The 17,903-nt window shown below is 46.9% G+C and overlaps 1 protein-coding gene across 9 annotated transcripts in view; it reads right to left on the reverse strand.

Moving 5' to 3' along the window:
* Positions 1-2,454: 2,454 nt before the first annotated feature.
* GUK1 (guanylate kinase 1) overlaps positions 2,455-17,903 on the reverse strand; it is a 50,882-nt gene continuing 35,433 nt past the window's right edge. For 3 of the 9 annotated variants that reach the window (XM_073334827.2, XM_073334826.2, XM_078851871.1), the window contains 4 exons: positions 10,218-10,356; positions 8,618-8,702; positions 5,721-5,806; positions 2,455-4,376 (listed from right to left, as the gene is read on the reverse strand). In XM_073334827.2, coding sequence (XP_073190928.1) covers positions 4,341-4,376; positions 5,721-5,806; positions 8,618-8,702; positions 10,218-10,356 — 346 coding nt within the window. In that variant the 3' untranslated portion in view covers positions 2,455-4,340. Of the gene's footprint in view, positions 4,377-5,718; positions 5,807-7,340; positions 7,889-8,614; positions 8,703-10,217; positions 10,357-17,903 lie in introns of those variants that run through there. The other 6 variants (XR_012157661.2, XR_012157662.2, XR_012157663.2 and 3 more) reach the window with 6 other exon arrangements.

Raw genomic sequence — 17,903 nt, forward strand, 5'->3', positions numbered from 1 at the left:
CTGTTTCTCTGTGTTGGGGCAGAAGGGTCCCCATGAATTTTCTTAGGGCCATGGGCCCCCTCTAGTGCTCCACTACCTGGACTGCAACTAACCCTTTCTAAAATTAAATTGCAACTGAGCACTAGGGGCCTGACTTGTAAAGGTACTTAGGCACCTAACTCCCAGAGGGAGCCTAAATACCTTGAAATATCTGGCGCCTAAGTTTAGTGCGGTTAGGTGCATAAGTCCCAGTTTGGGCTCCACTGAGATCTCCAAAACTCCCATGTAGGCAACTAAACTCACGGGCACCTACATTTTCAAAGGAAAAGGTCGCTCAGTGCCTAAGTTTCTGTCTCGGGGCTTGCGCACTGCTGCCTCAAAGCTAGGTACTTGGATGCCAGTCTCCCAGCTAAGCCCAAAAGTGATGCATCACCCAGAGAAGCTAGGTGTTCTTCCATTGAACTTGCCTGCAGGTCCCACTGTGGTAGGCGTGCTTAGAGGCCCCCAAGAGGATTGGTCCCATTCAAAATCTGATTGCTGGAGAAGGGCTGCCACCCACCTTCTTTTAGCCCAGTGGTTAGAGCACTCACCTGGGAGGTGCGGGAGACAGATTCAATTTCCCCCTTCAAGCAGAGGGGGAGAAAGAATTTGAACAAGCGTCTCTCACCACGCAGATGAGGGCTCGAACCACTGAGTCATGGGGCATTCTGATGGGGACTTCCTCATGCTCTCCCGTTAAATAGTCATTGGGCCAGAGAGACAAGAAATGTGAGAATGACACTGTAACTGCAGTGATTAGTGCTCCCATTGGGGAGATGGGAGATGTAGGGGCCAGTCCCCTGCTCCAATCATCAGTTATCCCACAGGGGAACAGTTTCAACAGGAGAGATCGAGGGAGGGCTTCCCACCCCATCAGCATATACCACAGCTCAGTGGTTAGAACACTCAGCTGAGACATGGCAGACCCCTGTTTGAATCCTTTCACCCCTTTTGGAAGAGAGAGGGAACTGAACCCAACTCTCCTACACCCCAGGTCAGTACTCCAACTATGGCGCTAAAAAATATAAGATGGGTGGTAGCAGCAGCCTTTTGTGCAGAGCGAGGAAGGCACCGAACTCACATCAGAAACTACTTAGGCACCTAAATCACCTGACTCCAGGGGATGGGTTCCCGTTCAGGGAGCATAGCGTTAGACACCCTTCTCCCAGACAGGAGCGGAACTTAGCACACACCTCTCTGGTCCGCATCGGCCAGTGGCTAGCTTACAGGGCTCCTGGCTTATCATGCTGGCTTTTGTAGATTGCATTCTAAGATGCCTCTCTCTCCCATGTCATTGCAGAGGGAGCCTAGATGCCTAACACGGCTTCCTGGATCACAGCACGTTGCTGTGATTTTCCAGGCACTTAACCGTCAGCTGCTAGGACGCTCAGCATGCAATGCCCAAGTCCCTACAGAGAGCTGAGGCCTGGGCACCTAGGTAGCTACCACTCCTTGATTTCCCAATGCAATGAAAGGAGTTAGGTAGAGGGTCTGGCACCATGAGAGTTCAGAGGGCGTTTGAGGGGGGAAAAGGAATGGCATCAGATCAGACTCAGCAGAGCTGGGACAGACCTATTAGATCATTAGTCCATCCCCTACCACCACATCCAGGATGATGCTCTATAGGATACAGCCTTGGAATGAGGAACATGCTTAGATGAAAAACAGATATTGCAAGGGTGGGAGGGGGGAATTTCTTACCTGTCTTACTACCACTGTTGACTATTAAAAGGGGCTGATGGGGAAGAGAGAGAAGAACATTAATTTTTCATCTTTAGTGCTGTTTGTTGACTCTCTTCGGTACGGTAGCTGGCACACAAACTAGTTTCCTTTCCCCACTCTCTTGCCTGAGGCCAGTGCCATGGCTCGGGCTGGGTTGCAGGGAAACACCTACATCCTGCTCTTTTCACTCAGTTTTCTTCATTTAAGCAACCAGCTTTGTACATCACTTGTTATTTCTGCAGTTCTCTCTTGGCTGGAACATATCAGAACCCTTGACCATATCTCAAGGGCCCCGTTTGGGGAAGCAGTGGAATTTCTGCTCATCAATGAGGGGGATTTGTATAGTGGGGTTAGTGCACGGTTTAGGGTTATCTGAACTGCTTAAGGTCATGGGGGCTTCCTGCTGTGTTGATATAGGTCAGGCACAGAGTAAACTCCCATCAGGCAATCTGATTGCAATAGAGGAAAAGTTTGTAGTATCCCAGCACAGACAGCATGGCCTGAAACACAGGATGGCCTCATGGGAAATATCACTGGCGCAGTTGTTGGTCCTTATATCATGGCTGTAATATCTCCCATAGGACCTTTTAGCATTGGCTTCCAGAATCTTCTTATGCTCACATCTCCCAGGGCACTTTCAAGGAAGAAGGAACCCCAAGGACAGAATAATACACACAGCCAATGAGTCAGGCTGCATCTGCCCAAGCAAAAAAATTAAAGTAAAAAAAACAAAACAAAACCTTTAATTCACCACTAGTAGTAGCATTAGGGTAGTCAGGGCTCACATGTTCTTACCACCACCCCGCTATCCCTAACCCTCCATGCTTCATTATTTCATAAGTGAGAAATTTCCCTCCTAAGACATATACAGTTCTGGAATACAGAGGTCACTCAGTTAACATGTAGAGCATTTCTGACTGCAGATTCAGAGCAACGACGGGAAAGCAGAATTTCCGTCCTCATTTTTCCATGACATACGCATTTAAGCCTCTTAACACTTGGAGTTGTTAGGGCCCAGCACAGATGATATTGCTAATTCTTTTGGTGCCAAGTGCCATTTAAAATTCCACCCCAATCCATGTTGAGAAGAGCCTGAAAGCAAAAACTTTGGAATTAATGAACAACCTCCCAGAAACCATGCTGCGCCAAGCTTCGGCTTTGAAGGTATTTGTCAGATTATCTGTAGATAATTATCAGATATTATCTGTAGGCAATTTTTGTGAGGAAATGGACATTAAATGAATGTTACTGTTCTACCATTCACCGTATGGGTGTAGGCGGTGGCGGGGAAGGGTGATAATCTGGGAAATGGTAGGTGCAACCACGACTCTTCCTTTTGGAAAACCATCAGGGAGAAAAGGTGTAAAATGGTTTGGATGTTTCAGAATTAAACTGGTTCTAGGATGTTCAATTTGAAGGGAAACCCTGAAGTTTCAAAGCCTTCAACTTTTAGGATGGCAGCAGGCACAGAGATCTCAGAAACTGTTATGTAAAATGTCCCCTTGCATTGTCAGTTCTTCCAGGAATAAAAGCGCTGCACAGCCTGGAAAGAAATTCCCCAGAGAGTTGAACTTGGGAACACCCAAACCTTTCCACCGCTGCATTCATACAGAACAACATATATGACCACACCCCACAGTCTTGCAGGGCAGGCAGGTGCTGAATGATTGCTCCCCTAGGAACTCCTTTTAGCCAGGAGAAGTCAGGACATGATTTTATTTCTTGGTAGATTAAGCAGGTCTCCAGTTTTTTCAAGCAACCCCAGCAGTTCACCTGACTAGGTCCTGGGCACGAGGACTGAGGTTTGGAGCTACCCAAGCTCTGCTGAAAGGAGCCCTAGCCAGCAGCAGCATCAAGATCAAGCAGAAAGACTCGCTGACAATGTTAAACACCTAAAGGAGTGGTGGCTGGAGCCACTGGCCTAATGGGAGGACAAAAGGGAAAGAGTAGGAGCTCTCATTGCTTAGTGGAACATTTACGGGGGACAGGGGAGGGCGGGACACTAGCGTTAGCACCATCCTCTCTTCTGCTCCACCCTTTTTCTGAGTTGGTCTTCAGCCCCTCTCTTTCCTTTTCAGTTGCATCTCTTCTCTCAGCTGGTCACTTGATGCCAGCTGATGCCACTGCACACTTTAACCCATTTGAAAGCCAGGTCAGGTCATACTAAGCAATTCCCTTCTGCAGGCGGCATCTGGTGCAGGCAGCCCACGGGTGGGAAGGGAGTATCCACCAAAAAATGCTATGGAGGAGACTACTGCTTAGTTTCACACACTACACGCACGGATTGTATGAGCATGGGGCTGTATCTATGATCAGGCAATACAAATGAATTTAGAATAATTCTGTTCAGGAAATACAGTACAGGGACTTTCAGACTGTTTGCCTGGAACCTCCACACAAACCTAGAAGAGCACTGGACGCCTTAGCGCGCGCACACAAGTAGCAGAAGCCCTGGCTAATATAAATATAAGGTTGGTTTTGCGTTTGTTTTTTAATATAAATGTCATAGTAACTCGGAAGGGAATCAGGCTAAAGGGAATGTCTCTCTTGGACCAGAATGCTGTGAAGCACGTGAGGAATGGCAGCCAAGCAGACTGAACTCAGGATTTCTTGGATTCTTGGACCTTCTGAATTTCCTGCAAGCAGATGAAGAAAATGATTTATCGTGTATTGCTCTCTGTAAATAATTCATAGCTTCATAGATTGTAAGGCCACAAAGGATCATTATGATCATCTAGTCTGACCTCTGGCATAGAAATAGGCCACAGAATTTCATCAAGTGACCTTTGCATCAAGCCCATATTTTATGGTTGAAATGGACTATTCCTTTTAGCAATACATCCAGTCTGGATTTAAAGAGACTTCACATGATCCAACACATCTCTTGGTAAATTGTTCCAATGGTTCTCTCACCATCAGGGTTAAAAACGCGTGCTTTGCTCCCTATCTGAATTTGTCTAGCTTCAGCTTCCAGCCATCAGATCTCGTTCCACCTTTGTCTGCTAGGTTAAAACATCTTCAGCTATCCAACATCTTCTCCCATGTACTTCTAAACCGTGATCATATCACCTCTTCACATCCTCTTTGTTAAAATACATAGATAACAGTCTTAAATCTCTCACTATAAAGCAGATTTTTCTGACCTGGCATCATTCTTGTAGCTCTATTTTGGACCCTTTCGAATTCTTCAACATCCTCTTTGAAACGGGGACCACAGAACTCCACAAGAGTCTCACTTAACACCAGACATTGCGGTAACCCCACTGCCCTGCTGCTACTTGAAACTCTTCTGCTTATACATTCAAGGATCCCATTAGCCCCCTTAGCCACTGCATCACACTGTGAGCTTGTGTTGAACTGGTTATCCACCAGGGCCCCTATGTCCTTTTCAGAGGCCCTGCTTTCCAAGATACAATTCTCCCAGCCTAACTGCAAAGCTTAAAGTTCTGCTCTTCGTTACATCACCCATGTCCAATCTTCAGAAGTAACTGCTTCAGCAGTGACCTTTAGGGCTCACGAAGCCAACAACTGGGTCCTGGCTTTGGGTGCATGAAGGTCACTGCATTTACTGATTATGTTCTGACTAGTGTCACTGTGCTTGGCCCAGTCCAACACAACAGAAGACAAGGCCCCTGCCCTGGGTAAACTTTTGCAAATAATGGTCCCGGACCAGGAGAAAAACCTCTGCATACCAGAGTTCCCTCTTTAAGGCCCTGAGTCAGCAAGGTACTTCAGCAAATGCCTAATGTCAAGCATGGGAGTAGCATCCCATGGAAGCCAATGGGACTACTCATACTTAAAAAGTTAGGTATGTGCTTAGACATCTTACTGAGTCAGGGCTATATGCCTAGCTACAACTTTGCCTTCTCTCAGAAACGGAATGTTTGTCAAGCATTTCCTTCTGATGCTCTCTAACAGTTGACTCTCCATTTACAATAGCTTGCACGGTACCCAAGGCAGAAGAGCCCTAAATGACTTACCTCTGCAAGAATCTCCTTCAGTTCAGAATAGGCTTTTTGTAGATCATTATTGATGATGATCAAGTCAAAAAGGCCAGGTTCATTACCTAGTGAATCAAAACAGGAGTTAGAACACAGGAAAGGAACGCTGGCTCCTTTGCCTCCTTTTTTGGGACTCTAATTCTTGTGGACTCTTAACATTTTCATTTTATTTCAGCCACTGCTAATCATCTCCTCTGTCAAGCTATCCTTGTGAAGTAGTTTTATAGGAGAGCATGCTGCGTTCTACTTAGATCAAGTATAGTCTTAAGACTGCATCAGGCTAAGAGCTGAATGTAGCACAGATTCATAGATTTTAAGGCCAGAAGAGCCGATTATGATCATCCAGTCGGTCTTCCTGAATAATAGCCCATAGAACCTCCCTCAGTAATTTCTGCATCAAGCTCATATCTTCTGGTTGAGCTAGAGCATATACTTTTGAGAGAGAGCACATTCTGCATACACTCCCTACAGAGAAAGCAAAATTTCTTGGAGGATTCTAAACAAACAGGAGCTTAGTTGAAACCAAAAAGAAAAGGAAACACATGGCATGGAGAGAGACTCACTTATATGACCTAGAAGGATTCTGAAAATTAAGTTGACGATGAGACATAAGATGTTACGGATGAGACTACGAACATTGCTTTGCTGCTGAACTCATTACAAAACTAAGACCAACATAAATGAAGTCTGAAGGGGCTCAATCCAATAGATTGTGAAACAATCACCAGAGGTAGGAAATAGAGAGGATGAAAACACAAGACTTTGGAAGAGCAGGAGAATGGCCATTACTCTGTTACTGACTGCTATATGGCCCCCAGAATTATTGAAAAACTACACAGGATTCTCCCAGGTAAGAGTGGATGTGGAAGATGGGCTAGAACAAGGAAAGGATCAGCAATTTAAAGGCAGAAATAAAGTTTGTTGAGGCAACTCTAGGATTTTCCTTTTAAACAACTCTATGCAACTAAAGGGAAAGAGGTCCAGTGGGTAGAACACTAGCCTATGACTTGGGAGACCTGGGTTCAAGTCCTAGTTCCGCCACAGACTACCTGTGTGAATTTATTTACCTATAGAATCATAGAATATCAGGGTTGGAAGGGACCGCAGGAGGTCATCTAGTCCAACCCCCTGCTCAAAGCAGGACCAATCCCCAATTAAATCATCCCAGCCAGGGCTTTGTCAAGCCTGACCTTAAAAACTTCTAAGGAAGGAGATTCCACCACCTCCATAGGTAACCCATTCCAGTGTTTCACCACCCTCCTAGTGAAAAAGTTTTTCCCAATATCCAACCTAAACCTCCCCCACTGCAACTTGAGACCATTACTCCTTGTCCTGTCCTCTTCTACCACTGAGAAGAGTCTAGAACCATCCTCTTTGGAACCACCTCTCAGGTAGTTGAAAGCAGCTATCAAATCCCCCCTCATTCTTCTCTTCTGCAGACTAAACAATCCCAGTTCCCTCAGCCTCTCCTCATAAGTCATGTGTTCCAGACCCCTAATCATTTTTGGTTGCCCTTCGCTGGACTCTCTCCAATTTATCCACATCCTTCTTGTAGTGTGGGGCCCAAAACTGGACACAGTACTCCAGATGAGGCCTCACCAATGTCGAATAGAGGGGGATGATCACGTCCCTCGATCTGCTGGCTATGCCCCTACTTATACATCCCAAAATGCCACTGGCCTTCTTGGCAACAAGGGCACACTGCTGACTCATATCCAGCTTCTCGTCCACTGTCACCCCTAGGTCCTTTTCCGCAGAACCTAGGAGCCCTAGTTATGGACTGGGACCCGCATCGTGCGAGGTGCTGTACAAACAGAACAAAAAACAAACAAAAAAACCAGACTGTCAACTTGGGCAAGTCATTCACCTCACCATGTCTCTGTTCTCCCATCTGTCACATGGGGATAGCTTCTCTTCCCTACCTCACAGGGGTGTTGTGAGAATAAATACATTAAAGATTATGAGGCACTCGGATACTACCCTGATGGGGGGGCCACAAAAGGACCTAAGATAGAAATAAGGGAAGCTGTTAAAAAGTGAAATTCACTTTACTTCATAATAAATTAAAATCTTGAAACTTAACTTAGTGCTCCCAGCCATCCTGGAGCGCATTAACAGCTGTCAAAGTATTTTCATGGTGTGGTTGGTACCATTAAAAAAAAAACAACAAAAAAGACCCCATCAAGCCCAACTCACTCTACACAAACCCTGAAGCACTAAGAACAGTCTAATGCTGAACAGTGCATCAGTGGCCCTAGTACCTGGTAGCATCTTTGAGACTGAACTGCCCCATCCCCCTCATGCCTGGGACTTGGGGCAGGGAGGATGTAACAGGAGTGGAAGCCAGGGATGGAAAGAACTGGTCTGGAGGAGTGAGGGGAGGTGGGAAGGGGCTCGGTGGTCCTACCCGTTTGTAAGGGGGAGGGGATCTTTCCCATGGTGCTGTGCCAAGGGGTGAGGGAAGGGAATCAGGGCTCCTGTTCTTTCAGAGGGAGGGGGAAGGGAACGGAGAGGAGGATTTTTGCTTCTAGTGCCTAAGGTTATACGCAGACAATGGAAGGCTGAGGTGTTCTCTCTCACAAACACACCCGGAGCCTGTGAGGTCTTTACAGCTGTGATTTCCATGCTAGTTTAAGTGGTGACATGGCCCCGCTCCTCGTCAGTCCAGGACAGTGAATCCCCTCTTCCCCCTACAATTAGCTCCCAGCTCCCAAATAGTCATGGTCAGTTCATCTGGCCAGATCTTCCATAAACCCCTGAGACAGGGAGCCAGACATCTGTGTATGACAAGGCGCCAAAAACTCTGACGTGCCTTCCCCCGCCCCCTACCCCCAGTCCCCGCTGAGGTTGTGTCTGTGCGAGCTTCCTGTACTTACTAAGTTCCATGTCTACACGAGCTGCGTTCAGCCGCTTCTGGAGACTCTCTTCGGACTCTGTCTGTCTGTCACGCAGTCTCTTTTCCTACAGCCCAAAGACGACAAGTGTAAATGCACATTCCAAGCACCGTTTGGAGGAGAACAGTCGGCTTCGGCCCCCAAGTCCCATTACTGCCATCACAACCACCCTCACAAGGCTCCAAGTCACAGACCTCATATTTATGGCCAGAAAGGACCACCCAACTGTCTAGCCTGACCTCCTGTAGATCACAGGCCACCAACGCCACCCAGCACCCATACACTAAACCCAACAACTGGAATGAGACCAAAGGGTCACAGCCCACAGAAGACTAGACCGTCATGTGCCACAGGCAGAGAACAGGAAGTCATTTCAAACACCCTCTCTCCTGGCACATGGCTGTTTCTGGAGCCAGGTGACACCGTGCTGTCCATTGGCCAGAAGGAATAGATCAAGAGGCCGGCTGTGGGTACTGGCCTTGACCAATAAAGCCTCACATATACCATGGGATGTAAGGAAGTATATCCCCACTTTAGCAAACCATTAAGTGACTTGCCCCAGGCCACGATGCAAATCTGTCCAAACTGGGATTTGACCTCAGGAGCTCCCGGCTTCCAGCCCTGTGCTCAGGCCACTGGACTATGCTGCTTCTTGCAATACTACTGCCAAAGGAACAGCCATGGAGGTATAAATGGCAGCTGTTAGGCGACACTTTGGAGCTGATTTTGCGACAGCAGCTCATTGCCTGGCCTTTCTTCTTCTTAAGGAGGAACACCACTCACATAATGGACTTAGGGTAACAAAACAGAAAAAAAAGTCTGGGAAGGATGATTTGTCAGAGTCACTGGACTGGGACTCAGGAGATCTGGGTTCAATCTCTGACTCTCTCATAGACTCCCCGTGTGACCTTGGGCGAGTCACTTTTATCCCCGTCTCAGTTCCCCATCTACAAAATTGGGGTGACAACACTTCTCAACCTCACAGAGAAGCTATGGGGATACATTCATTAATATATGGGGACACGTGAGACCACAGATAAGAGTTCCATGGTGTTACCCCATGATACCAGCCTCACTAGGATTTACTGTAATAGATGGATACTGAAGTCCTCATAACCCCAGAGAGCATCATAAACACAAAGCTTTCCTAAACATGGACCGACGAAGGCCATGCCCTAGGGATCTTGCAAACTAACATGAACACAGCTTCAAGCACAACAGGTGCTGAGAGACATGGCAGATGGGAAGATCAGACGATGAAGAGGATCCGAGAGACGCAAGGGAAGGAGCATGGGAGATGGAGCCTTTTAAAGAGAAGGATGAGCATGCACAAAGCCAAGAGGAGGAGTATGAGACACAAGGAGCAGGGAGGAGAGAGGATAGGCAGAGGTTTGATCAAAAGCCATTACCTGTTTTGTGGGTTATATAGTAAATTGATCAATGGAGAAGAGGCAGGAAATTCTCATCGCCTCACTGAATTCATCCATTAATTGGATCATCTTCTGCTATTGCTGGAAAGACCCCAAGGTAACTTTCCCCCAGTAAGAGCACAGTGAGGACATGGGAAAGGAGGCTCACTCACCAAGACTTCTATGGACGGAGTCTGGACAGAGATGTAGATTGGTTTCAGGTCAGTTTTCTTAATGTTCTTGACGCCCTGCAAGTCGATATCCAGGATGCAGATCTGGTTCCGTGCCTGCACGGCCTGCACCGCAGCTTTACTTGGGGGAAGGGAGAGAAGAAGTTGGTTACTGGACACACTGGGGTGGGGATGCCGTGCAGGGAGAGCCAGGGAATCTTAGCTATCTACTCCTCGTGCATTAAGAACCGTTCACAAGCTATGCTGCACCACTTACGTTCTCTTTTGCATTGATATTTCCCAGCCCCCGTCCCTAGAGGTGCCATATGGTCAAAAGAGGGAGGTGAGTGAACTAGAAGTGGAAAGTTCAGAAACGGAGGCAGTGTAGCCTAGTGGATAGGGCACTATACGGGGGACTCAGGAGGCCTGCGTTCAATTCCTAGCTTACCCTGCTAGGAGACCTTGGGCATGTCACTTTCCCTCTCTGCCTCAGCTTCCCCAGCTGTAAAATTGGGATGATGATACTGACCGCCTTTGGAAAGCATTTTGAGATCTACAGATAGAAGTGCTATATAACCAGGCATTATTATTTGTATACATTTCGTTAATCGTTGCCTCGATCTCCTCATGGGAAACTGTAGCAGCTCTAATTTGCCAAGGTACTTGATCAAAGCTCCTTGGATTCAACAGGAGGGGGCGGATAGCAGGACTGTCTCAGTGACTGGTCCACAACTCTAGATTTCCTCCACCCCCTTTTCCAAGAGGGCCCACATATGTTGGCCTACAGGGCAAGCTGGAAGGCATCACTATTCTCTCCCAGGCTCGCCCTAAAAGCGGGGCTGAGGGAAGAAATTGCTCACAAGGGGCTGGCAAAGAGGGAGGAGTTTTATGGTGGGCACTGGAGAATTAGATTTTGTGGGCTGAGACCACAGAATTTGACATATTCTTACAAAATCATATAGGTGCCTAGAGCTTCCTACAAGTGCATATTGCTACTTCAAGAGAAATTAAGTGTGTGGAAATGGCTAACGAGATGGCATTGCATTCCACTGAGGTGAACACAGAGCATCTTAGTCACAGGCTAGCAATGACATCATTCCTTTGGAGAGGCTCAAACACCAAAGCCCATATAAATCCCGAAGGACTAGATGGGTGACAACATCAAAAGTAAGGTAGAACATGATCCAATGGCTGGAAGTTGAAACTAAACAAATTCAGAACGTAAATAAGACATACATTTTTACCAGTGAAAATAATTAACTGGTGGGACCATTTACCAAGGGTTTTTATGGATTGTTCACCACTGACCATTTTTAAACAATGACAATGCTTTTTCTAAAAAATTTGCTCTAGGAATTCTTTGTGGGGGGGAGGGAGAAGACGAATTCTCTGGCCTGTGTTATACAGGAGATCAGACTAGATGATCACAGCGGTCTTCTTCTGACCCTGGAATCTTATGAATCACAGATGCTTGGACTAAGGAGGAAAAGCCACTGAACAAGGTTACTTCTCTATAAGAGGTCACAAGTTTCCATACTAATAAATTCTCTTGAAGAGTGCAGTACCCTTCATGGGATTTGCCAGTCTTGGAAGATACCAAGTTAAGAAGGTGAGTATTAAAATATTTTTCCTTTGGACTGGCAAAGATAATCATATGCTTTCCACACTGTGGGCTGCATCTGATATGCTTTGACCTTCCCTCCAAACTCTCTCTATGATCCTCTTAGAACAAACTAACATCTAAAGAGCAGTGACTCCAATTATCTGAATGCATAAAGAAAAACTAATCTGAATCCTATAATAAATGGGTGTTAGCTGTTTGGGGCAGGGACCATCTGTGTTTGTACAGCACCTAGCGCAATGGGGTTCTGGTCCGTGGCTGGGGCTCCTAGGCACTCATGTACTACAAATGATAACGAATAAGAGGAGAAAACCTGAGAAAATGTTTTGAGGTGGTTACGGAGGGTTTAAATTAGTTAAATTGAATGGCCACATGGTGGCAACAGAGGATAAGAGAAAGAGCAGCTCTTTAGAGAAGGCCTCCATACTCTCCCGCAGAGGTTACGCTGTAGCTCCTCTTGTGAACCTTCGCCCCACCCAACCCTGATCCCAGGCCCTCCCTACAGGTGCTCATAGAATCAGAGAAATGTAGGGCTGGAAGGGACCTCAAGAAGTCCACTAGTGCAGTCCGCTATCTGATTACAAGCTGAGTGTGGACGGTCATATACTCTGCTAATATATATATATATATATATATATATATATATATATATATATATATATATATATATGTGTGAGTGAGTGAGTGAGTGAGAGACCAAGCATTCCTTTTGTCAGTATCTGCCCGTACAGCATGCCCTTTTTATGCAAAAGTGACCAATCCGAACAAGATGTGTGCTAGAATGCAGCATATATTCTCCTAAATTGTTATAGTAAGAATAATTCTCCCAGTTCTAACCAGTAACACACTTACTGCGTATGAACTTCATGACTTAAACAGAACCTGAATGAAAAAAATCCAACTGACCTTTCAGTAGACGGGTGACCTGGCTAACGTTCCGTCCATATTTTGATTCTCAGTTACATGGCCAAACTGTCAGGATAGCACTTCAGAGACAAGATAAGACTAAACAACCTCTAGGGGATGGGTGTGGCTGTTTGGTTTTGTCCCCCCATTGTCTATGTACTGCTCACGTCCTCTCCCTGGGTGTACGGTTTGGATGCGAATGATCATACTCTTCCTTACCTGGGTTACTGCTACCATGGATTGCCAGCCCATCTGTCCACTCCTCCTACCAATGTGTGTGCCCCTTCTACACATGGGTCATCTCCCTGAACGGATCTGCTCAGTCCCTATCACCTCCTCCTCTCCCAAGACCCTCTTCTGCCACAACACCTGAAGGATAGCAGCCAATTAGGACAGTGAAGCCACGGCTGCCCACAGCAGGATTGATGAGGTGAGCTCACTCCAGCCAGGTGTGGGGCATGATTCCTAGGGAATCCTGTTTCCTGAGCTGGGGTGTCCCCCTAAGCCAAGGATATCATGGTGGAAGCAAGGTCTCCCTAGATGAGCTCTGATTCCACCGGGAGCAGTGAAACCCATTAGCACTGTGGTTCCAAACTTGCTTTGATTGGAGGACCCCACCTCTAACCAATCTGCACCTGGGATTCTCCACCACGGTGTTCCCTACCTGTCAGCGTGCTGGCTATGGCTAGAGCACTGGAGTGGGACTCGGAAGTCTTGGGTTCTACACTGAGCTCTGACACGGGCCTGCGGGGTGACTGTCAGGAACACATTTCTTCCCTCTACACCTCAGTTTCCCCATCATCAAAATGAGGATAATGATTCCAATCTTCTTGGGACTGCTCTTTGAGATCTATGGATGGAAGAGTGCTATACAAGAGCACTTTTTTTTAAATCATCATCTGTTTCCTGTTTGTTTTCCCCTTGCTCTCCCCCCAACCCTTTCCACCTCCTCTTCCTGTGTCTCATTTTACTTGGGTATTATATTTCTCCTTTGCCCTGTTCATTTCTCCCACTAACTCCCACCCAGTTCTCTCTCCCACTTCTTCTTTCAGTTCCCTTTCCCCCAGCACTTTCCAGTCATACCTGCCCCATGTCACAGAGACGGAGGGAGCAGCATTGTATAGCTCCACCTAAGCTTAAGCCTGGAGGACAAACCCCATCTCAGGCCGAAGGAACGGTGAGGTGTTGTCCCAGCTGGGGAATGGTGGAAAAGAGGAGAGAGAGAGAGTTAACTGTTTCCTTTTAACAGGTTTGCAGTGATTACTGCCATGATTTCAGAACGACAGACCTCACATCCAGAGGTCTAACTTCAAGCCACACGTACCGATCACAGACACACACAGGCAAAACAAGCTCCTGTTCGGTAAATGGAGAGGAAGAATGGCCCAGTGGTGAGGGTGCTAACCTGGGACTTGCAAGACCTGGGTTCAACTCCCTGCTGCAACACAGACTTCTTGTGTGACCTTGGGCAAGCCATCTGGCCCCTCTGCGCCTCAGTTCCCTACCTGCAAAATAGGGATAATAGCCAGGGGTGCAGTGAGGATACATTAAAGATGGTGAGGTGCTACGGTGATGGGGGCCAGACAAATACCTAGGACAGATGGAAAAAGAGGACACTTTCTCTTCCCAGAATTGTTTTAACAAATTGGAGCAGAAAGCTGGAGTTAGGAACGGATTTAACAAGACCCATCCTGCTGCAGCAGGTGACGCGAGCAAGACCGATCCTGCTGCAGCAGGTGACGCGAGTCCCAGCTTTCAAAGTTATTCTTGGGATTTCCACATTAATCCTGTCCTAAAGCCTTTAAACCCACCTTATCATCATTGCTGCACACCATACAAACACGGAGATCTACGAGCTTGCCTTGCATGTCGATCTCACTGACTGTGCTGGATTGCAGCTCTCCTTTCTTCCTCCCCAAACTGCGGAAGATGTTAGCAACTAGAGCTATGGCTTAGACCGCTTTCTGTCACAAATCCACAAAAATTGCTCTAACGCTAACCATGCAGAGTTGCTTTCCCCCCTCATCCTCAGATTTAAGCACATGAGATGCCTAAGGTACTGTCTCTTCCACTCCTAGTGATTTCTCAGCACCTCACATTACTGGACCCTAGAGTGGCATGCACACACTCAGCAAAGATCTTGATCAAGGTTCTCCAAAGGGACTACTGAGTTTGGGTGCCTACCTTGAGGCATCTAATAGGGGCCTGATTCTCAGAGAGTGGGTGCTCAGCACTTTCTGGAACACAGGCTCCTTTAAGTGGTCTCCAATTAAGCATCCAGAACCATTAGTCTGAAAAATCTTAGCCCTTCTGGTCAGAGAAGCAGTGTTTGTGGATGAGTTTGTTTTTCAAAAAGACTGACACCTCCTGGAGTAAGTTAATTTCTCTTTGGTTCAGGTTCTTATATCTTTCCCATCACCAAAATGTCTTGGAAAAAGCTTTCAGTCATGAAAGGCTTAGATCTCTTGGATATGGCCTTAAATCCTCTGTTTTCTTCTACCACACTTTTTAGTAAGACTTGAGGTTTTTCCTGATTTCCTCAGTTAACATTTCCTTTCCCTGCCACCATGGTGAATGCACCAGCTGGCTGCAGCTCAAAGAAGGCTGCGTTTCAGTATTGATTTTATTGCTTTGGGATTAAAGGTGTTCTAGAAATGTACAATATTGTATGAAGAATGGCATCAGCATGTTTCAGGGCATAAGCCAGTAGGACATGGGGCAGGAAGAAACTTGTATCCACAGCACAGCATTAGCAGTTGTTGGAGATAGACTAATCACCAGACTAGGTGAGGTAAGTATAGTCACCTATTTCAGTACTGGGCAATCCTTGCATTCATAAGATGGCCAAAGGTGTGCAGTAGAAATGAACCTACAAATATCTGGTAAAGCAAAGCAGCTGTCGGACTTAAAATATCTTCTCCTTAATGTATACAGATGGGCAAAGCAGAGTGCATAAAGGGTGGCGATATCTAGGGAGAAAAGATGAAGGGGAAAATTCAGATTCTGCATAAGCAGCTCAGTGGACGAAATCAACAAAGTTGCACTCGCTTCCACCAGGCTTGAATTTGGCCCTAGGTCTGCACTGAAGCCTGAGCTGTTTCTGAAGGGATGGGAATAGTTTGGAAATAAGTTTATGTCTATACAAAGGTTGCCACTAGATGATTTTAAATCTCCAAGAAAACTAGCGGGAGGGAATGGAAGTATTCTAGAGAAGGAGGTGGCCCTTACATTGCTCTTGGTCAAGTTTAATGATCCCAGGACTGAGTCACATTCATAGTCGTTGGATGAAAAGGCCTGTGCTCAACCCAGCTGTGAACAGCCCCATTCTGCAGTAGCAGTTCCTGGTATGCCGTCATTCAGATATCAGACACAGGCTTTGCCGGAGTTATATTCTGTATTTGTACAGCACCTAACACAACAGGGTCCTGCTCCAGGACTGGGGTTCCTAGATGATCCTGCAGCACAACGAACAGTAACATTGCTTAGCACTTCTAGGACATGCCGGGTCCTGAGCAACGGTAACTGCACTGACAACTGTGGGTGCTCAGTACCGCTTAGGACCCAGCCCTAAATAGTCTGACGGATCATGTCTGGAGCATTTTGGGGGGAAATGGAGAAAACAAACCTTAGTCTCTATGCTGGGAAAACCTGAGGGGAAATGTGTTACTACTACAAAGCACCTTTAATTCTGAAGTGTGCCTAAACACACACCGATATAGTGCACATACAGGACATACTTCCCCAGTGCTAAGATGCAGTTGCCTCTGGGGTGCACCATGACAGCTGTATAGTAGGGCATATTAACGTGATGTAAACAGATTAGGACAGGAAGGGAAGAATACTTAGTTTATCTCAGGGTTTCTTAACCTGTCGGTCCAGACCCAAAATTGGATCATCAGAATGTTTCAAAGGGTCGCATGGCAGCTCCTGTCCCACGGGGCTGGTTGGGCTTGCCTCCCTGATCCAGGTATTGCAACCTCTGGCGTCCCAGCACCACTCTGCCATCATGACAACGGGAGTCCAGGTGGGCTAACTTTGAGTGAGTGGCACCGCAACCCCATGAGCCAGGTCACAGCTCCATTTCCACATATTTGGTCCATTCAAGAAGGGCGAGGCCAAACCTGAGCGATGCTGCAACCCCATAAGTTGCAACACCCGAAGATGACAGCCATGCCTTGCCAGCCTCATAGCACAGGAGCCACCACTGTGGGGTGAGTGACCGACAGGACCCAACCACCCTTGACCTCCCCGCAGGGGCAGGATCCGACCAAAACCACCCCTGGACCTCCACCCCCAGACTATTTACTGGGTCGTGACAGGCCATAAACATTTACAAATGGGTCCTGAGCCCAAAAAGATGGAGAACCACTGATCTAACTGAAACTGCAGGGGACACAAAAGTAGGCAAGATGTGTTACCAGAGTGGGAATTCAGCCAGAGACCCACCTCTAACCATAGAAAAAAATGCCTTGAGATCATTAAGAACCACAAACAGAAAGGCCCTCCATTTTGTTTCAGCACAGCACCCCTATCATTGGGCTGGGGCTCGGACTCAGAGGGAAAAGCCACAGCTAGTCCCTAACTAACACCTGGCCACTGAATTCTTCCAGAAACGCACTGAATGTGCAACTGCGCTCGTGCTGGAGATCGAAACGGGATGGCAGAACACGGTGGCACAGTCAGATCTCTTCACAACCACCTCCTCCACAGAGGGGAGGAAACAGAACTCCTGTTTCACTGGCTTCTCCTGCTCTTCTTGCCATCCCAGTTCAACTCACTATCTTTTCCCCAGTTCTTTCTCCACTGTTCCCCTTCTCCTTCCTATTTTATTCAGAAAAGAGTTAAACTGACATAAAAGAGCAAAAAGTAAACTCTGCATTTCACTCTGTGATGACATTTGTCTTTTAATCTTTAGTTGGTAACTCATGTATGAGCAGATAGGGTCCTAAAAGTTGACACCGATCACACCCAACTGAGTGCCACATCTTTGTCTGGCCCATGCCCAATGCCTCCCCAGGCAGAGGAGTTAGCGTTATAATCTCCTGACCAAACAGCAGCCATTGCCATTTGGGGCTGGTAAGCTCAACTTGCTCCCTGAGAGATATCCCAGAAGAGGGGCTTCCTGGATTAAAGAGAAAATCCTGTTCAAAAGCAAACTCTCC

The sequence above is a fragment of the Lepidochelys kempii genome, chromosome 2, assembly GCF_965140285.1.
Source record: "Lepidochelys kempii isolate rLepKem1 chromosome 2, rLepKem1.hap1, whole genome shotgun sequence".
Classification (NCBI taxonomy): Eukaryota; Metazoa; Chordata; order Testudines; family Cheloniidae; genus Lepidochelys; species Lepidochelys kempii.